The 21,602-nt window shown below is 44.5% G+C and overlaps 1 protein-coding gene across 3 annotated transcripts in view; it reads right to left on the bottom strand.

Moving 5' to 3' along the window:
- Nucleotides 1-21,602, bottom strand: part of CREB5 (cAMP responsive element binding protein 5) — a 392,673-nt gene that overhangs the window by 115,705 nt on the left and 255,366 nt on the right. The window contains exon 1 of one of the 3 annotated variants that reach the window (XM_080664375.1): nt 11,628-11,734. The exons of the other annotated variants lie outside the window; for them this stretch is intronic. Within the exon in view, the coding sequence (XP_080520501.1) occupies nt 11,628-11,674 (47 nt within the window). The 5' untranslated portion in view covers nt 11,675-11,734. Of the gene's footprint in view, nt 1-11,627; nt 11,735-21,602 lie in introns of those variants that run through there. 3 annotated transcript variants of the gene reach the window in all.

The following is a 21,602-nucleotide window of genomic DNA, read 5'->3' as shown; positions in this document are numbered from 1 at the left end:
CAGTTAACCCTCTGCACAAGGCAAGGTGGGGAAAGTACTTCAACACAGGCTGAGAAAACAGTAAAGAGTTACTGTTGCCCACAGTTTAACATGAGATGAAAACAATCTCTAAATGATAACATTCCCTATCTAGAACTACATGCGATCTGATGTGCATCCATTCATTCCAACTCCCTTAGAGATGCCAAATTGGGCACTACATCCATTTAGACTTTTAAAACTCATTTTCCAATGTTTCCTATAGGTGGCTGAGTTAAGAGAACCATTTGATAGACTCTGCTCCACGAATCGGGTCCTTTTTGAATTACAGTGTATTGGAATGAAAGGGAGAGAGCGATTTAGGGTGAGAGGGAGGCATTGGGAGCTCTGGGCAGGGACTCCGTATTTTTCAGAATCAAAGGAGCTCTTCCTGGGCCTATTATCCTATATTAAGCTGCACTGGAAAAGGTAAAAATGGAGCCAGAATTTGGCCCTACTTCTTCTGATTCTAAAGTCTTTTTCAAGACAGAAAGTTGTGGTACTGAGTTTTCTTTCCAGTACTGTATTTGTAGTTTTCATTTATTTTTTACTTTGCGCTCAGGAAATATACATAGGCATGAGATGAGGGGTATGCTTTAGCACTCACTGTTATGTAGTATTTTCATCAGAGGTACTGAAAGCAGCTTTCTGTGTTTCTTGTGACTTTTACTCTCCCTTTTGGGTACTCCTTTTGCAAGAAATTAATTATAGTTCCTGGAAAGTCCTATCTTACAGTATTATGTGAGATGCTGCACTAACAAGATAATAAGTAGATTTCCCCATTACTTCCAGCATAGAGTGAAAACACATAGATTTAAAGATAGCTTTCTTTCTCGGTCTACAATGACTTGAAACCTTTTGCAAAATATACTATTGTCTCCTAGTTTCTAAATTGATATTGACGGTCACTGAATGTACTGTTTCTTTCAAAGAGAAAGGAAGGAAGGATGGAAGGGAGGGAGGGAGGAAGGAAACCTTGGTCATCCTGGTTTAAATATGAAAATGAACCCGGGACATGAGACAAGGTAGCTTCACAGAGCAAATGGCCCAGCTCAGCCCTTCTCATCCAGGCTCTTTCCCTCACTTGCTGTGTGCAGCTAACTCAGAACCCACTCCTTCTGTGCTTTTGCATATGAAAAAATGAGGCTGTAAAAATGTCAGCCCGCTTTTGTCAGGAATAGCCATTAAAAAATAATTGGATGGGCATTTAGTATATAAGATGCCCAGCTCTCCTAAGATAAATCAGTCCATGTGTCCTTAACATGTTGCTCATGAGTTGCCTCATGCCAGCAAGAGTTCTGAAGTGTGGAGAAGTTCTAATATAGCTTATGAAACGAGAAGCTATAACAGAGTTCACATTTCTAAGACTATTCCCAGCCACTTGAAAACCTCAGCCATGACCTGCCTCTGTAATATATAGCATTTCCACACTGTGGCTGTCTTAATAAACCAATGGGTAGTTCCCTCCAATCTGTTTGCTTTTAGTGGACATTTTTTTCTCATCTCCAAAGAAGCTGGCAGTGTAATATACAAATGACTAGAATAACCATGCATTGCTCTAGACACCAATGAATAAAATATAGCAAAGACTGCATATCCCTAGAGTGAATTATTCCACTTAGAAAATGATATAATTGACTTTGGGTAGTATGGGGGCGGGAGGGGGGAATCCAAGTGTTTTTAGGCTGTGGGGTTATTTTCTGGTAATTGCCTGACTTGAAACTAGTTTGTCAATCAGACAGTTCTCTTAGCCTTATAAAGGGGGTGTTTTTTTTTTGGGGGGGGGGGGCAGGATTATGGAAGGAGAATTGAGAAAATGGCTAAGCCCCACAAGACCTTTTTTCTTGTCATAAAGTTGTTGTCAAAAAGATCTGCTATTATGTCTGGGATGGGTGAACTCCGTGGCATTTCGTGTTCAGTAAAAATGTCTCAAACCATTTTTCAAACATTTTGAGGCTTGGCAAAAACCTGAAATCCATCTTGCCAAGCACTCTCCCCTCCCCCCTTAATTCTTAAACCCATGTGTCTTTCAAGGGAAATTTAATCCGTATGTTTCTGATTCATTTACACTTAACTCATCAAAATGGTGTTTTGTAAGAGCTATTTGATGTTCAAGAAGTCTTATGAGCTTCTCTTTTTATACATCTAAAAAGCGTTTCTTTCTGAGAACCAGAAAATTGTATTTTACCAGCTGTAAGCCAAATGATCTGAGCTGTGTTAAAAATCAAGAACCTGCTGAATTTAGGAGGCAGGAAAATAGCAGACACAATGACATAAGTAAGTGTCCTCACATGTCTGCCTGCTCTGCCTCTACCCAAGGTCTTTCAAACTTCTTCCCTGAAGGCACGTATCCCATGAAGCCTAAGAACCAACTATGAAGCTGAGAATTAAGGTCTTAGAGCAAAAATTCCCATTGATTCTGGAGATTCCCAATTGTGAATCCTAGCTCAGAATCAATGGAAGTAAAACCTGAAGTCTTTCATTAGATCAATCTACTACCTAGGAAATAAAATAATCATTGAATGCCGGAACTAGAAGGGACTTGTGAAATTTCTAGTTTAGTAATTTTTGGATTGTGTTTCAGGTCTCCTGAGTGGGAGGGGGCATGAATTAATGAAAGATCTATGGGCCAATCAGGGCTCTCTGTTTTCCATACCTAGAAGAGTTTTTGTAAAATTTATTATTTTTCCCATTACCATGCAAGAGGATTTAAAAGAAAGTACTCTGAGGGTAAATTCAGTTGGAAAACAAATACCTTAATTTTATATGAGAACACTGAGGTCTGGGGAAGGAATCTTAGCATTGGAGCAGAGCTGGCACTGGTACCCAGGTCTCCTGACCCTTGTCCAGCATTCCAGCGACCTTTCTACTATGCCAGAGGTTTTCAAACCTGGTTATAATTCATTGGTGAGAAATTAGTAAAATCCATTTAATCTGAATTACTAGTATTTTAGGAAAATGCACAGAATGTAAGAAACCCAAGCATGTTATACACAGTAAAGATTAAGCATTGTTTCATTAAATTATACACATACATGTAAACATACCCATGTGAGTCTATTGAGCTGTGATATGAAATACATCGCTTACTGTTTTTCATATGAAAAAAGTTTCCAAACCACTTTGCCATACAGAAAACCATGTTTCTTTTACTGGTAGTTCAGCCAATAGCAATTTTCAATTTGCCTGGTTAAAGACCACATGCATGGAAAGACTCAATGTGACCCTTCTCACATGGTGGAGGGAATATTACAAATCACCGGCCTATTTACCAACACTGGCTTAACACACAGATGGGGAGAAATGGACAAAGAGCGAATATGTGCTGGGGAAGGAAAGGGGGGTGACAGATACCTAGTTAAGAGAAGAGTCACATTTATCTTAATATGATTTACAAACAGCAGGAATGATCTCCAACTGGCATAGAGTGCAACCATTCAGTGGAAGCCCCAGACATGTTAGCACTAGCATATTTCCAAAGTGCATTTTCCAAGCACTTAACCATCATTAATTAGGGAGAAACATCCTTTGGAGGTCAGGAGACACAATAGTTCATCTCTGCACAACGAAGCTTTGGAGACTAGGGGAATTCGAGTAGCTGGGTAATGACTGTGGGAGGATGAATTGGGTTAACTGGCTGTGAAAATGTCGTGATAAAGCATTGTGAGAAATGCCACGGACACACTGATATCAGTGGGCTGCTGTCCTTTCCCAGCTGAAAGCTGTCTCTGTGAGAAGGGACACAAAGTCATTAAAACAACTATGAATTACCCTCTGGCTCTATTTTTTCAGAATCCTAATGAAGTGACAAGTTTTCTGTGGTCACAAAGTGCCTGAGTCTCTTTGGGATGAAAGTGTGAAGTAGGGCTGTGTTGGGAATTGTGGTCTCCAGTTGCCTAGGTGGGGAGAGAGGGAGAGGGAGGAAGCAAGAGTTTCAGAGCTCAGAGGTCACATCCTGCAGGTGGGTGGGTGCTGGTTCTGGGGTGGCTTCCAAACTCTGTCCTCATCAGATGTGCACTTAGAGCATCAAGGCTGGTGCCGGAGAGGGAGGGACAGAGAGTAGTGGGAAACAGAGAGGGCCTGGCCGGTTACCCCATGTCATTTACGGCCCAGGGGAAGCACGCCCCACCCACTAACTAGACACCAGGGAGTATTAGGCTGGAGGCAGCAAGCAAGCTGTCTGGTTGGCCTCCCCTCTCCTCCCTCCAGACCAGAGGGTGGAGTCTTCACACAGCACAGCCTTTGAAAGACTCCAGTTTCTCAGAGCCTTCTGGTCGCTGCTCTGAGCCCCTGCACATCCAAGTCTTTCTCTGTACTCTCCCACACCACTGACCCCAGGAGCCAGAACTCAAAATAGGGGCAGAGAAGCATAAACTTGGGCAAGAAGATGGAGTTCCTGGCACCAGCAAGCCCAGTAGGCAGGTAGAGAGGAACTGTGCTCCTCACTGCATCAGAGCCAGGTCCTGACCCTGCCACCAGATAGCTTTATGATGCCAGCGAACTAGTCACATCGTTGGGTGGCCTCAATTTCTGAATCTGTAAGATGAACAGGTTGGGCTGAAGGCTCTCTAAGATTCCTGCCCATCAGCGCATTTAGAATTATGGGATTATTATTCCACTGCTAAGGAAGTTCTGGATGGTGAGTGTGAAGCCAAGTCCAATGGCGTTCCCTGTGACCTGTACACTGGAGCTTCCTCTTTGACCTGGATGGGAGGAAACAGCAAAGCAGCAGATGCACTGAGTGTGGGCAAGAGCTGGATTGAGAACAATAATTTGGCTAGCAAGAGGCCTCTGTGTAGTCCATATTAGAGTGGATGCTGGTGAGAGACAGACTAAAGGTGAAAATGCAACAAGCTGTAGATTACAAGGGAGTAATCTACATCTACATTTATACGAAATGGGTTTATTATAATTGCTGTTATTATGATTAATTCCAGAGGAATTAAAGGGGATCAACCCTTTATGGCAGAGTGTTGCTGAGCTGCCTGAAGTGTCATGGTGAATAAGAAGGTCAAGAAGAGGCAGATGAAGAAGAAAAGTAGTTTTATGTCATCTGAAAAATAAATTTATACTTAACTGAAAGTGGTGCAATAAAAAAGACCCAGCTCTTATTGGTGCTGAAATACACTGTTTTAAGGTGAGAGCTCAAACCTCATGTTCTGGCCAATGAAGAGATGGCCACATAGTATAGACCCAGCATTGTGAACCAATCCTCACCTCTCCTCCTGCTCACAGTCTCACCAGCATTCTGTGACTCTGTTTACCTTTCTGGGAAGGAAGTGTCCAATGACAGTATTTCTCTCTATATTACTGATGCCCAAATTTTTTCCCAAAAGTCACCTGGTCCCATTAGTAAATAACTAACATGTACTGAACATTTATTATGCTAAGTACATTATAGTCCTTATCTCAGGGATCCCATTTCATAGGTGAAGTAACTGAGACCTAGAAACATGCAACAGATTGTGAGAAATCACACAGCTAGCAAGTGGCAAAGCCGGAGTCTGAACACAGATCTGTCCAAAATGATTCACAGGGCACGATCCCACAGGGCCATACTGATTTGGAATCAGTAGGCTCCACCTTTGTAAAGGAGGCTGCTTTGCAGACCTTCCCTTACACTGATGCGGGTCCCACTGTGGGCAGAGGGGCAGAGCCAAGTGGGTAACCAGGCCCACAAGGCTACAAGAGGCCCAGCTGGCCTCTCTGCCATGTCAGCACACGTGTCAGCTCAACATGACTTTAATTCTTTAAAATTCTTTCAAGATCCTTGATTTGAAAGAAAAAAAGTTCATGGGCTCCTACAACACAGTAACTTGTGGTAGTCATTCCAGCTTATATAATACAGCGTCTTGGCTCCCTTTTCCACCTCCCATTAAGATAAGTGATTGAGTCTATGCACTAATAGATACCTTGGCATTCACTGGGAGCCTTATTATTGTTTTTTCCAGGCTTTGCTTTTTGGACACATCCAGTTCTATTTCAGTCACTCCAGACAGCAAAGGAAAAAAAAATCATAAGGTAGAATTTAATTCTTGGTATCATGTGGAGGGAAGGAAGACTGCTGATAGCTCGATGAGTCTTGGCTATTGTATAACTACTGTCGCGTTCTCCACAGTGATTTGAACTATTGATTAATTCTTCTTGGGTGCAGCGGGGCTTCATCAATCATTAAATAAGCTCTCCTGCCAGGGTAGGTACAGGAAGGAAAGATGTATGGGCTGGTTATAGAGTGTATGTGTACTATGCAGTGGACTTTGGAGTGCGCAGACAAGTCAATCTCAGTTTTCAAGGCTGGAAAGAGTCAGGAACTGTCGTTGTTTCAACTCAAACTCATGAAGTACAAACCTCGAAAAGCGCCAAGCCTTTTGGCATGCATTTTCAACAGACTAGCAAAGGCTGCTGAAAAATCACACGCTTAAATTTGGACCACAGACTTTTCCTTGGCCTGGCCCACATTTATCGAAGCCACCCATTTTCCTTCTTCCTCTCAGCAATTCCCCGCATCCCTGCGTCAGGACCGCTCCCTCGCATCCTTGCGTATACTCTTAGAGTACAAAAGGAGCGCCTTTCACAGGTCCGAGGACCATTAAAGTAATAGGAGAATAGAAAGGCAAAACCTGTGTTTTAGCCACTGCTTCTCCTTTTTTTTTTTTTTTTTTTTTAATTCAGTTCCAGATTTGCCCACCCTACATTTTGTCGGGCACAGGACAATGCTCATTCTTAAATCCACGTGACTTTCTGCCTCTTCGTCTGGCTTCCCTGGCCAATGTACACAAGGTAAACGCTGAGACATTTTTACCATGCAGCCGGAGATAGCCTACACTGGGTGATCCTAGAATGGGACACTTGATGAAAGTCTTGGGCCCATTGCTGTTAGTTAATTCCACCAACTTCACCATCATAACACTTCCACTTGCCACCTTGGAAATTCCTTCTCTCCAATCTCTAAAACACCAGTGTTACCACCAGAAGAGAGATGTGAGATGAAGCAGCAAGCCTAAAAGGTGGCCTTTCCCAGCCTAAGATCCGCATCACACATGCCTGCTACTCCAAATAAACTTCGCTCAGTGGAGCTGGGAATGGAATCCGGTTCTCACAACTGAACTCACTCATCTCCATTTCACTTCATTTTCCCATTCACAAAGCCACCAATGAGCATGAATAGGGACATGAGGGTCTTTTTTCCGGCCTGCATTGTTTGCATCTGTGCCTCCACTCAGGTCTCTGGAAATTTGGCAGGTCTTATCAGCACGGGGTCTCACCTCACTTTAATCAGAACGGTACGTTTACTTCTGTTTCTAGTACCTGACGTAATCACAGACTTGCTTGATTTTCTGAATAAAAAGAAGGCCTAAGAGAAGAGAGGCCGGAGAAGGCAGACGCCTGAGTGATGCTGGGAGCAAGATGCCCTGTGAGCATCTGAAATCAGTCCCGCGTGGCCGACACTTCTGCCAGGAGGGTCCTGTGCTGTCATCCGCATGATGGGAGCAGCTAAGACTTCGTGCCTGTGACCTCACTGTATGCCAGGGGCCTTAAAATGTATATCCACTCCTCACAACGCCACGAGGTAGGTATGGCTATCCTCATGTTACAAAGGTAGAAACTATGGCACAGAGAGGCTAGGTGGCTTGCCAAAGTCACACAACTAGTAAGTGGGAGAGTAATTTCAACCCAGGCCTTTTGAGCCCTCAAAACCATGATACTCTTTTCAGGAGACCCCTCATTCTTCTAAGCAGTAGATGTCTGCCTTCCTGGTGCCATCCCCTTCTTCTTGCCACAGATGTGTCCACCAGGGAAAACCCGGGAAGGCAAGATGAAGAATGCTGAGTCCAGCACTGGCTTATGGTTAAGCGTAGGCATGGCCAGCTGACATTCCTCTGCTCAGTGCCTGGCATATGGAGGGTAGATTTGTGCCCCTTCTGTCATGCCATCAAAGCCTTGCCTCCCCCTTTACCTGCCAACAGGTGAGGTATGGCTTCAGGGACCCCTATGGAAAACAAAGCTGCCACTAAGCCATATCCCAGGGAACATAAACCATGGACAATGTCACCAAGATTCTCCACTGATGGTGAGCTAGACCTACTGTGAACTGGACTTAAGGGGTTAGAGCTCATGTGAACTAGGGCAGGCCTGACCCTCAGTTTTCACATTGATAAAAGTGACACTTACACAAGTTAAGTAAGGTAAACCTGGGGAAGGTGAGTGAGAGCTGTGGGCTCTATCAGTGGCAGTATACTGGTTGTGATATTGTAAGTTGTTACCATCGGGGGAAACTGGGTAAAGGGTACAGAGGATCTCTCTATATTATTTCTTATAACTACTTGTAAGTCTACACTTACCTCAATTAAAAAACAACAACGACTGAAACAGAAACTCCAAACAAAACAATTACCAAATAGTGGAGCTGAAGATTCTCACCCGTCCAGGTTGCCATGGGGATGCAGTGAGGCAATAGAAGTGTGACTTAGGATCAGGATGAGCTCGCGCTCCTGCCTTGCCTGCCTCTCCGTCAGTCACAAGCAGGACGGGTCTGATTACGCTGAGCAAGCCAGAGCCAAGTCAACGTACATTGTAAGGCTCTAGAAAAAGAGACCCAGCTCTCTTTACTCATGAAGACTCCAAGCACACACGTGGCACTCATGGTCTTGGCCCAGTGACTGATAAGCCCTTGTTTTGTTTCGGCTCTGGGTGACCCTCCTCAGCCCCTAAGGGAGGCATAGTTGTGGTCCTTCCCTGTGCACAATTAAGCTGGGTCCATAAATACATGCTTTACAATAAGGCTACTACCCTAGAACTTGTATGAAGAAGAATGGAGATATTGTTTGGAAAAATTATCTTTCTAATAAGCCCATATAGTTTTGCCTTTCATACCCTTTGAAGGTTTCTAAATGTCACCTTCAATCTCACCTTACAAATCTGAGTTTATGTAAAACTTACAGAAACATATCAAGGAGTCATGCAACCTCTGGGGCAGTAGTCGGCAAACTCATTAGTCAACAGAGCCAAATATCAACAGTACAACGATAGAAATTTCTTTTGAGAGCCACATTTTTTAAACTTAAACTTCTTCTAACGCCACTTCTTCAAAATAGACTCGCCTAGGCCATGGTATTTTGTGGAAGAGCCACACTCAAGGGGCCAAAGAGCCGTATGTGGCTCGCGAGCCGCAGTTTGCCGACCACGGCTCTGGGGGAATAAATGCATTACAATCGCGGTTCTGCATCATATGAGCAAATGAACATAAACGCCTGCATGTTGGGCACTATGTCCTGCATCCGAGGGACGTGGGTGGGGGGTCTTTTAGGAAAGTTTATGGGGCAGGTAAATAAAATGGACCCTGGAAAATAATACACAGCTGTGATAATATTCTGGAGCTCTTAGGACAGACTCACTTGGGTCATGATCTCTCACTGAGGATCCTTGCAGGTAGTATTTGAAAACTATGAATTGCACCCCAGGAGAAATCTTCATGACAAAAAGCAAAACCCAAAACCAACCTTCAAAGTGGGGAAAGACCCGTTCCTTTTCACCCTGCCCATTCATGTCCCTTAAGGCACTAATTCACCTTGATTTCAAATGCGCTTTTCTCTGGAAAGCTGTGGTGAATACCTTTTAGCAATACTTGCATAGAACAGGGACACAGAACTCTGGAGCTAAAAGAGACTTCAGAGATCATTTCAGATCGGCCCCACATGTGAGGGCGGGGCTTACAGCCCACCTTGTCTGCTCCATTTAAAAATAGAGCCTGAAGAACTTATATGCATATATGCATAACCCAGGAACACAGACAAAATTGTGGTGAAGGGGGGTGGTGGGTTGGGGGTAGGCTAGAAGGGGCCAATGCGGGGAGGGAATAGGGGGACACCTATAATACTTTCAAAAATAAAGATAAATCTTAAAAATTAAAATAAATAAATTAGAGCCCAGATGGTTTCAGTGACTTGCTCAAGGTCATCAAGATTGACATTCAAGCCCCTTGACCTCTATCACACCATGCTCTTTTTTCCAAAAAGTACCTCTGACTACCCTCCCCCTTCCATCTCTTCCAAAAAAAGCAGGGGAGAAGATTCATAAAAAGTCATAATTAATTATATCCCAAACATGCATTAAATATAAAAACATAAACCCCTCTTTGGTACGTGCCCCATGCCTCAGTCTGCATTGTGCTGCATGACGATCGAGACTCACTGAGCCCCAGAAGTTCTGGAGTGGCCACAGTCAAGGTCTCGCTTTCAGGGGCTGCTTCCCACCTAACTATGCTGGATGGTGTCAGAAAGCACTCAGCCCAGACAGTGCAGCCCAGTACTGACTATATTTCATGGAACATACAGAAATTTGATAATAAGTTTCAAAACATAAGTCTCTCTGGGTACACTAGATCCTTAAAGCATCAAGAACATCATTTGCCCCTCTCTCCCTCTATTTCGTACCAATCCCTTACAATATTAACTCGTTCTTTCCAGACAAATCAGCCAAGAAGCGTTCATCATCCCTGCCATGACAGTGGCAGATCATTTTAAAATTAATTCGAGAACATAAAAGTTTTAAAGGTAGCCCTGGGTTGAGTTGATTGTCACATGAACCAACAGAAAGTTAAAATTCTCAAGCAAATTGCACAATCGCTGTTAACGTTCGCTGAAATGATAGGTGAGAGACTGCAGCTACTGTTGAGGATCATTGTATGTTACTTAAAAAACCTACAGTGTAGTCTGAATAATAAATGCAACAGCCCAACTCTTCATAGTCAGCACGACACAAAAAAATAGTTTCCCAGGCATTTGCAATTCACCAGTTACGCTCAGAAAGCCTCCCCCAACTCCCACTGTCACTTCACTCTGACCTTTTATGAAAAGACAACCGTTTGGAGCCATATAAGAAAAAGAGAGAGAGAGAGAGAGAGAGAGAGAGAGAGGGAGAGAGGGAGAATCCTGGTGGAAAATAATACACAGCTGTGATAATATCATAATATCATTTCTAAAATATCATAATATAGTTTTACTTTTAATAATAAAAGATAAAAAAGGGGCGTCTGTGAATAATTAGAGATTGCAGTCTGAAGCCAGTTACAGTCACTGCAATTGATAATAAACTGAAAACCCCTTGAGAGCAGGTAAATGCTTTGCAACCCTGACCCCCTTGCTCTCACATTACTTAACTACCCTGTGGTTCTTGCATTACATCACCATTCAAGCGATTGGTTCCTGCATTTTAACTCTCTCCCTGTCTCCTCCGATTAGGAGCGACACCGCAGCAAAGAAACTTCGCCGGAGTTTGCTCTTTCTCGCTTCGCTTTTTTAATTTGTGGCCTTTCTGCTCCTGTTGCGCTGCTTGGCTCTGCTTGTTTTCCCCACCCGCCCCGGATCAACTCCTCCAGGTCGCGGTCCTGGAACAAAAACTCTTATCAAAGTGAAAAGAAATGCCTCTGCGGACCGGGAGAGGAGCGGAGGGGCTGGGGAAAGAGGAGAAGGAGGAAGAGGAGAAACAAAGACGGCAGAAAGGGGAGAAGCAAGAGGAGGAGGAGGACGAAGGCTCAAGACAAGAAGGCAGCCGGGGTCCCCCAAAAATGTATAAAAACGGAAAAAAATAAAATTAAATTAAAAACAAACCTCATGGACATCACTGAGGCTGAATTCCCTCCTGAGGTGCAGAACATGAGAGCTCTGGAATGAGTGTGTGTAGAATTTGAGCCAAAGCTTAACTAGCCTGAGTGAGTCATATCCTTCCCACTTGATTCCAGGCCAAGCGATGATGTAATGCACTGGCCCTTCTCTAGAGCGGAGCTTGGCTCTCTCCCTCCACTCACTCGCTCCCTCGCTCGCTTGCTCTCTTTCTCCTGGGCTCGCCCTCCTCCTCCTTCTCCCTTTTAGCTCAGTGCTGGTGAAGTCACCATTTAAATCTGGCAGAACTGAAGCAAAAACTTCAATGTAACCAAAACAGCCCCAGGCTGAGTTCCAGACTCACAGAGCCTTCCCAGTGCAATTGCCCTTAGAAACGTGTAAACAGAGGGGGAAACAGTGCCGCCTGGGGTTGGCCCAGCAGCTGCCTCGCACTCAGGCAGGGACCCGCAGCTCTGCTGGCAGGGGTCCACAGGTTCCGGTGAAATTTGAAAAAAAAGCACTGGTTTTAAAAACTATGCCCCTGTGTTTGGAGAAAGGGAAATAGCTATGGAGACCCACGTAGTGATGGGTGAAAGGCAGCAGGTTGGAAGGACCGAGTGGGAATGAAAAACCAGGACAGGTGACCAGCCCAGGCTGACGGTAACAGGATTTCCGTGGCCCAGGGCTGTTTTTTTCCCCTGGAGCAGGATGGGATTTTCTGTTGCTGAATGCCAACCCCCAGGCCTCCAGAGACTTCTTGCATCTAACCCCCCTGTCAACAAGGGCAAACCCTCTTCTGGGCCAAACCCCCCGCCTGCAGCAGAGCGGAGCGGCGGGAACTGGGGAATCAGTCACTTCTCCTCTGGCCCACACTGTGCGGAAGGAAAAGGACCCTAGCTGCCAAACACCACGTTTATCTTTCTGAGATTAGCCCTCCACTCTCAGGTGAGCTGCCCACAGAAGAGGAAATGAAACTATGTTCCCCCCTCAAATGAAGATCAGCCACCCATCCCTGCACTTGCAGGGGGGTAGGATTTGGGGTCTGGCTGCTGTATGGCTGGCTGTGAGTTTAAAAGGATGCAGGGAGAACAAACAGTATGTGTGTCTCTTTTTAAATTACAGGGCGAAGAAAAACAGCCTGGGGGTGGCCTTGGGGGGACAGTCAGACATTATCCTTCACAAATGGCGGTGAAGTCCTTTCAATTGTCATTTCTACCCTTACCTACACCTCTCCTGCTCAGGACTTTCCCTGGCACAGTGCAGACACTGGCTGGTTTTTAGTCCCCCTTTTAAACTCTATCTTGTCTCCCTTTTCTCTTCCCCTCCCCCTTCGTATCTCCTTCCAAAAGAAAAAAAAAAGTAATTTTAAAAAACGAGAAGTTCACTAGAATTTTTTTTAAATACCAAAAAAGCAGAAGAAAGGCGTGGGTTTGCAACTTATTTATTCTCCAATAATCTGAGCCTCCTGTCACCGTCTATTGCCTCTCACTGCTCTCCGGACCAGAGAATTGAGTCCTTGATACAAACGTTTCCTTTCTTTGCATGTTGCCGAGCAGAGACAACCCGCACGTCTAACACTGGCCTTCAGAGGAACCTCGGAGTTTATTAAAGATGTCTGCTGCTGGGGACAGGGCTGTTCATCTGAGTCCCTTGGAATTTAAATCACAGCTTCAGGGACTATCAACACTCAAGGTGAAGAGTTAAGCAGCAAGGTCTGCCCAGCCGTCTGCCTGACCCTGGGGCCCGGGCGGGGAAGCGCTTGCTCCAGCAGTCGGCCTGGAGCATGACATCCCCAATTGACGCTGATGCCACAGTTGCACCAGTGACACCTTTATCAAGGCAGGCAGCCCTGAATTAGAGGTGATCAGCCGTAATTACAGCTGGCGCCACTGAAGCCCATGGCCTGACAGCGGCAAATGTGGTTGTTATAAAGTTGGGTCCACCATGTCAGTGGCCTGTATAACTCACTTACGTCTGACTCGCCAAGCAGCTATTGATTTTTCTTCTGATGCAGGAAATAAATAAAACAAAATCTTCATTCACTCCCACGAGCCTTTCTACTCGCAGGCAGGCTGAGGAGATTTTATACAAACAGATTTCTCCTTTTTGTAAGAGCCATTGACCATGGTGATAAATGTAAAGCTGAGGGCTTTCCCTTTCCCTCCTCCTCTCCCCACGACTTGTCTTAGTTTTCATATTTAAATACTTTATTTTTAAAGATGTTTTTATTGATTTTAGAGAGAGGAAGGGCAAAGGAGAGCGAGAAACATCAATGAGAGAAACATCGTACATGCCCCCCACCCCCCCCCACCCCCATCGGGGATGGAGTAGGCGCCTGGGCGTGTGCCCTGACTGGGAATCAAAATGGCCACCTCTCAGTTCCTGGGTTGATGCTCAACCAATTGAGCCACACTGTCCCGGGCTAAATGTCTTTATGTTATTATTTGAGGCATATCAAAATGAACACAGTAGAGTTTTTCAAACTGACGTGGTCCTGTAATCTCAATGGGCATATACTTTCTCAAGGATTTTAGTTAGACCATGTCCCAGGGGCTGAGTTAAGTGGCTAGAGAGTGCCCCCCGCTTTTTCTCTTATGGAGTGGGTAAAAGGGACTCTGTGCGGTAGGTGAAGACTGGGCAAAGGTGTCTTTCCTGTGCCTTCCTTGGAAAGTAACAGGAATGACAGTTCTGACCAAAGCCAGGTGCAGACCTCTCATGAGACCTGCCCGCATCTTCGCTCCAGCCAGCCAGGAGGAAGGGGCTGAGAGGTTCCAAGGTGGGGAGCGTGCCTCTGATCAGGGACTGTTCCCAGAACCCAGCCTGACTCCAAGGGCCCTGCACCTGATGATGCTGCTGTGAAACCAACAAGGGACCGGGAAGCACTGACATTCCAATAAACCTTTTGGGGAGTGCTGGCCTGCGTCAGAATCAGTTTCAGAGTTCAAAGGGGTCTGAGTATTTGCATTTGCACTTGGCGGTCCCAGCATAAGTACCGTCCTGCCATTCCAAACCAGGCATCCTCACTGGCAGCCCGGCTTCTCCCCACTTGAAAAGAAACCCTGCTTTCCCATTTTCCTTCCTGTGAGCAGCTAATGATAGAGAATATCCTGTTCCCCAAAGGAAATTCCCCTTGACTCAAGAGCTTCCTTTTCACCCATTTGGCCCTCTCCTAGCCTCTCCCTTTCAGCCCCCTCCTAACTGCTCTTCTGAGGAAGGGGGCTCTGCAGAGAGGAGTGTAAGATGCTGTAATTCCAGTGGGATCCTTCTTAGAAGTAGCCCCCGGCCAACAGGCTAGGCCTCAGATTAGCTGGCGTGCTCAGGAATGCTTACAACACCCTCCTTTCAGAACGTGTCATCCTTGGGGAGAGGGTGGTGGGTACCGCGCAGCTGTTCAGTGTAACTCACTCGAGCTCCCAGCTCCTGATGAAATGTTCGGCTCCAAAGAAGTCGAAACCTCAGAGATCTGAGCTCAGAGTTCAGAAGGCAAGCTTAGACTATCTCCAAAACACCCCACCAGGAAAGGCACAACTCAGACTGCAGGACTGAGGGGCGCAGCAGCCGAGCAAAGTAAACTTTGTGCGCCTGGGTGACTTTCTGAGCTCCAACATTATGGACACACACAGCAAATATAAGAAATGATTACCATCCTTCTCGGAGAGAGCGATTTTTTTTTTTCTTTTGGGTTTGAATTTATTCTCCTCAAGAAAAAGCTTATTATCTTCTTGCAGACATTGTTTTTAAAATTGAACCCGTGATTCCCACAGTCCCAGAGGAGTTTGAGGGGCCAGATAATTTCAGAGTTAAATAAGCTGTAATGACTATCACATGTACCCAACCATAAACCTAGTATTAAAAATTATTCAGAAAAAAGTGGCATCTCTTCCTTTTTTAATTTGCAATAACCAGCCAGGTGGTTTTCTAAGGCCTCCTCTGCAAATTGCTTCCAGCGAACCTTCCGGTCACAGACCACTGCACACCTACGTGCTGTCATTCAGCATTCCCTTCGACTTGGGTGTCCTGTGTTTTCACAGTGGACAGAGGCTTCGGGGCTGTTTGGGTGAACCCGTGCAGCATGCATCCTGAACTGTGCGGGGTTAGCTGGTTTAGATGGTTGGGCCTGCTAAGCGCGGCTCCCAGCAACCACTCCCAGGGTGTATTCAAGGGAGTGTCAGCCCTTGGTTACCTATTGCAGCTCCAGCATCCCAGCCCTGGCACCAAGTACCCTCAGGCAACTTGCTGGCCTGTCCTGTTTCCAAACCTATCTGTAATGCTCTGAAGTGGCAATACTGGATGTGACTCAGACAAAGGAATGCTGGAGACATCAAGGAACCTTAGAGGTAGGCATTGAGAAGTCATAAGAGCCTTTTGATCTGCCCTATAATATAATTATTGATTCTGTCTGCTACAGGGATTTTTCCTCTAACTTCTCCATCTTTAAAATGTGTATGTCATTCTATCACTTGACCCTATCACAGAGTCTGAAAGGCAGTTGACACTCAGTGAATATGAATAAATGAATGAGTGAATGAATGAATACACTTCTCAGCTCAGGCATTACCTTCTCCATGAAGTCCTTGCTGGACTACCAGGCTGGGGCAGGAGTGTCCATTTCTCCTGTGGCACCTGGGCCGAATTCTATGCCAGCAATAAGCCAGTTATGGAAGTACCTGGCCACCTCTTGTGCCAATCGTCCCTGGGAGTCCTTCGCTTCTTTGGGGGCAGAGTCTGCGCTTATCCATCTCAACATTCTTCGTACCTAGCAAGCACCTATAAACACAGTAGGTCCTCAAGAAATGAGGACCTGCAATGGGCTGGACTTTTCCTTGGAAGTATCATGTTCATCAATCTTTCCATCTCAATATCATGTCCATTCGCTAGCCATTCTATCCCCCACACCCTCGCCTGCTATATTCGTTGCTTGTGTGAAACATCAAGATCATGGCCTTCTCTATCTCCTATGTTAGAATTTGTGGAAATTGATTTCCCCCCTATATTTTGTAGCTATCATATCTATTTTATTGACATATATAATTCATACATACACACATTATATGTAGATGCTTACATATATACATATGTGAACATACATGTGTGTGTATATATATATATGCCAATATTTGTCATCATTAGCCAACATTGATTGAGCACATATTCTGTACTGTGCATTGTGTTAGGTGCCCCACAGACATTAATTCTTTTAATCTTTTCAGAAACACTATGAATTGGACGCTTTCCTTATCCCCATTTTATGGAAGAAAAAACTGATTCAGGGAATTTGGTACCCTGCCTAAATGCCCCAGTGGAGCTGAGGCTTGAACTGAAAGTTGTCTAATGCCAAAGTCAGGGATGTGACCATGTCACTTTACTCTTCTGTAGCAGTGCACTAATACCTCCCAGAGCCCAGCTGTTCCTGGTGACCTGGGTTAATCTGTGTGCCCAGAAGCAAGCAGTGTCCTGGGCCCAAGTAATCAGGCCTTAGGAGCTTCATGATTCCGATCAGAGACATATTCCAAAGGAGAAGGGCTGGAGTGGAAGCAGAGAAGAATGGAACCTTTTCATGGCATAGCAACAAAAAATAAGAAATGCAGGTCACCTCTCTCAGGGGAAAAGATGGTGCTGTCTGCCTCACACCACTCACCTGGCCTTCACTGCCTCCCTGTCACACCCTGAAATTTTATCAGGAATCATTCCATGAACCAACACGGCCAAGCCCACCTCTGTGGCTCTCCCAGTGCCCTCAGGCTGCTGGATTCTGGGTCCTTCCTCCTTGGTGGGCATTCCATTTCTCAGGGAGAAAAATGTGTGCCTGCTGGATCTTGACCACCGCTGGCTGAGAATTCATATTTGCTTTGCTTATCTCTTTGCATATTATAAATTCAAGCCATTAGGGGTCTCTTTTCTGAATACTTGCCCCCCAATACTTTGCAATTGCACAAAAACGGCTTTCTGAAAACGAGTACTTACCAATTTGGATGACAGACCAGCAAATATACTCTACTGGCTGTTTGCATTGTTAAGCATTTTTAAATTTAAATATAAACTACAAAAGTAGGAATGAATCTGAAGAGGTTTTGAGGGCATTAGAAATAAAAAGGAAGGCTTACACTCAGGAATTATATTTGTGGTTTCTTTGCTTTTTACTGAGAGTCCAGCTGTCGGGCTCTGTGTGTGTTTAAAGCTGACCTCCCTTCCTCTGAGCAGAGTTCACCAGCACTGATTTATTCTGCATGGAGAATGAGCCCTCCAACACTTCTGCCTGGAGGGGATGTGAGTTTTTTTTTTTTTTTTTTTAAACCCCAAACATGAAGCTCTTGGGCCTTCCAAATGAAATTATCTATGTTTTTATTAACAGAGCCCCTGAGTTAAAAAGTTGGTTTTGATAAGAGAGAATAAATGAAAGAGAAACTGCTGACATAATATTTTGGTTTCCAAACCCACTTCCACATTCTGCTGTACATGGCTGTGATCTCTGGACTTACACCAGAATCCCAGATAGAAAAGTGCAGTTAATCCTGCTTTATGCTGAAAAGCAGCTCTAAATGTTAAAATCTGATCATATGATGTTTCTCTTCACCGATGTTTCTCTCTCTCCTTCTCCCTTACTTTCTCTCTAAAAAATATAAATTAAAACATATTTAAAAAAAAACCCTGATCATAGTGACACTTCCATACCCACAGGCATTTGTTCTGTCTTTCTAGAAGTATAGTGCTGTATGATTTGTAAATAACTTAGTCTTGTCCTCTCCTTTCCCATGAGAGGAAAATAGGTATGATGCCGAAGGGGTCTTTAGGTTTGAGAGTAAAAGATCCTAAGTTTCTCTTCTCCATAAGCTTTAGAATTTCTCTGACATTAGCAGAAATTGAAAGAAAAATGAGAGTCAAGCACCATCTGGGTTTGAGGCAGGCTAGTGAGCCAGGACAAGCGAAAGAGGGAAACAGATATTGAATGGCCAAACAGCTTACAGTCATACAGCAAATCTCAAAATCCTATCCTCTGTAACCAAGGACACTTAAGAGTAAATGGTTTACACTTCTCCCCAATCAGAGGGTAAATAGTTTAAATCACCCTACTCAGGGAGACAAAGAGCAGAAATCCAGTCAATGCCTTTGGACAACCACACTCAAAGGCAGATGAAGTTAGGGAATAAATCTCATTTTGGCACATCAGCATAAAACTGATGAATATTCTATTGAGATCCTCCCCTAAGATCACCCCTAAATTCCCAGCATTTAAAACACCTCAAAATGAACTCCTAGCACATGCTCTCTCTCCCAGGAGCATGCCTGCGCCTTCCCTGCCCTCTCTTCTTCCCCCACAAGCATGCACCTCCTAAACCCTAAGGGACCCCAGGAGACTTGCAATCAGGGAGCAACAGGCAGCAGGCTCATCCTGAGCTAATCTCCTGAACCTATTCCCAAGGCCCCTTTTCTCTGACTTCTTAGTGAGTGGAAGCAGCCTGGCCTGGGCCCATTTCCCTGACTAGTCTCTCTCCTGTTGCTTCGTCTATCCTAGGCCCTCCCTTGTTGCACTGTCCCATTTTAATAAATATCCTACAGCAAGCATGTCAAACTCAAAGGCTAACATGGGCCAAATAAACGAGGCATGCGGCCCTCAGGCTGTGAGTTTGACATGCTTGTCCTACAGGCTCTAGGCCAAGGGTGGGCAAACTTTTTGACTCGAGGGCCACAATGGGTTCTTAAACTGGACCGGAGGGCCGGAACAAAAGCATGGATGGAGTGTTTGTGTGAACTAATATAAATTCAAAGTAAAGGAGCGGAGGGGTGAGCAAGAGAACCCTCCGCTCTTTCGGCTCCAAGGCCGGATAGAACAGCCAAACGGGCCGGATCCGGCCCGCGGGCCGTAGTTTGCCCACGGCTGCTCTAGGCAGACCTACTCAGGGCCAAGTCCCCTTTCTAGTAACAGGCCCATCTGAGTGGCCAATTCCTTTCTTTCAGTAGCCACCCCAACTGCAAAGCATGATTTTAAGCTGTGTGAGAACATACCTTTCTTTAGCAACAATCCTCCTCAAGAACTTCATGAAAATTGTGAACCCTCCTTTTAACCAGGAACCCCAGGTTAAAACTCCTCAAGAAAAAAAAAAATCAAAAACATGTTCTCCTTGTATTAAACTTTAAGCTGTGGTCGTTTACAAGCCAAGAAAATAGGCACTTACAGATGAATCTCAGTGCCTTGAAGGCTAACCACTATGACCAGCAGGCCTAGGACTTTTTCTAGCTCATTGTTTTTCAGACTTGTGTACCTAAGAATCCCCAGAGAACAGATTAACATGCAGGTTTCCAGGTACTACCGCAAAGATTATAACTGTCAAAGTGGGGCCTAAGTATATGCATTTTTTCTTTTTAAAAATGTTTTTATTGATTTTAGAGAGGAAGAGAGAGGGAGAGAAATATTGATGAAAAATCTACCGGCTGCCTCCTGCACCCCCCTACTGGGGATAGAGTTGGCAACCTGGGCATGTGCCCTGACCAGGAATCGAACTGGCAACCTTTACGTGCACAGGGTGACACACAATCAACTGAGCCACATCAGCAAGGGCTCCCTAGAGATCTTGATGCTAGTGATTCACAGACCCCAATTCAAGAAAGACTGGATTCTATTTGGTCATCCTGTGATCATAGAAATATTACAACAAAACAGAAAAAGAAAACAAATATAAACCCATGTGTAATTTCTCTGCTGTTCAGGTTCTAAGATTTTTCTTTCACCTATTATTTTTAAAGTTAAAAAGTAAAATTATCTGCCCTAAAATTATCAAACCTTTAAAAATGGGATATAGTGGCTTTTCCAAAACAGGATGTCTACAACAGATGGAAATAAAACATACGTGTTCACAGTAACATGACACCGTCTAAACAGTCTATGGAATTATGGCCTCCAGGACCCCTGATAAGATAGGGTTTCCTGACCTGTGGCATGTCTCTCCTATGTTTACTATCAATGCTTCCAGATGTTTATTTTGCAATATTCCCAGTCTCCTAATGTGACAATCTCCTAATATTCCTTTCCCCTCCCTGAAGCCCTCTTGACAATCAGAGGAAGAGGGTTTCAGGGAGGGGAAAGGAATATTAGTGCTAATTGAAGAGTGAATTGCGTGGGACCAGCCCACCGCGTCTTTGGCATAACTTGGTTATCTTCTAGAACTTTAGTTAAACATCAACCAGTGGTCTTGGTTCTTGTACAATTTAGAACACTACAGAATTATACACAGGGTCCCCTTCTCCAGTGTTCCTTACCCATCACTTAAATGTTATAAAAGTTTTTCCTAAGTCTTTTACTCTTAACATTGCAATGTGCCATAAACACTTGAGAGGACAAAGTGGCAGTCCATCCACACACCCAAAAACAAGAGTGACTGATGAAGGGGAATGAGGATCATGACTTGTGAGTCATCAAGGCTGCATCTACTAAGTGGGAATTAAGTGTCTGAATTACAATGATAGTCCTTGTATCATTTCTATTAGACCAACTCTGTCATATTAATACTGTCATAGTACCACTGAAACCGCTATTCTAGACACCACGCACAAGCCCAGGGAACAGACAAAAGAAAAAAACCTTGGTAGTTGCTGAATGTCTGGGAAAATAATGCTGCAATAGGAGATAGCAATGTTCTAAGTCGAGATCAAGGGCAGCGGACATGAAAAATATTGACGGATATGACAAAATCAAGAGGCCGCTTAAGCATGTCTTTGGTCACTTACTACCTTTCTAGCCAGGAACTATCATGCCCCTTTTATTGTGACACTTGTTAAAGCTTTTAAAATCTATTTGCACATCAGCATAGGTTTGGGTTGACAGAAGACGAAGACTTCAAGATTTGGAGAATGAAGAGATATTGATCGTTATTTGGAAGAGTTTTGGGGTAGCAAATCTCCTTACAGTCCTGGATAATTTCAGAAACAATCTATAATTGTTAGCAAATTGTCTTTTCCATTGGTGGAAAAAAAAAAAAGCCCTTCTTG

Source organism: Plecotus auritus (assembly GCF_963455305.1).
Source record: "Plecotus auritus genome assembly, chromosome: 4".
In the NCBI taxonomy this organism is placed as follows: domain Eukaryota; kingdom Metazoa; phylum Chordata; class Mammalia; order Chiroptera; family Vespertilionidae; genus Plecotus; species Plecotus auritus.
Note: the sequence above shows the minus strand (reverse complement) of the source record. Positions and strands in the feature narration are given on the sequence as shown.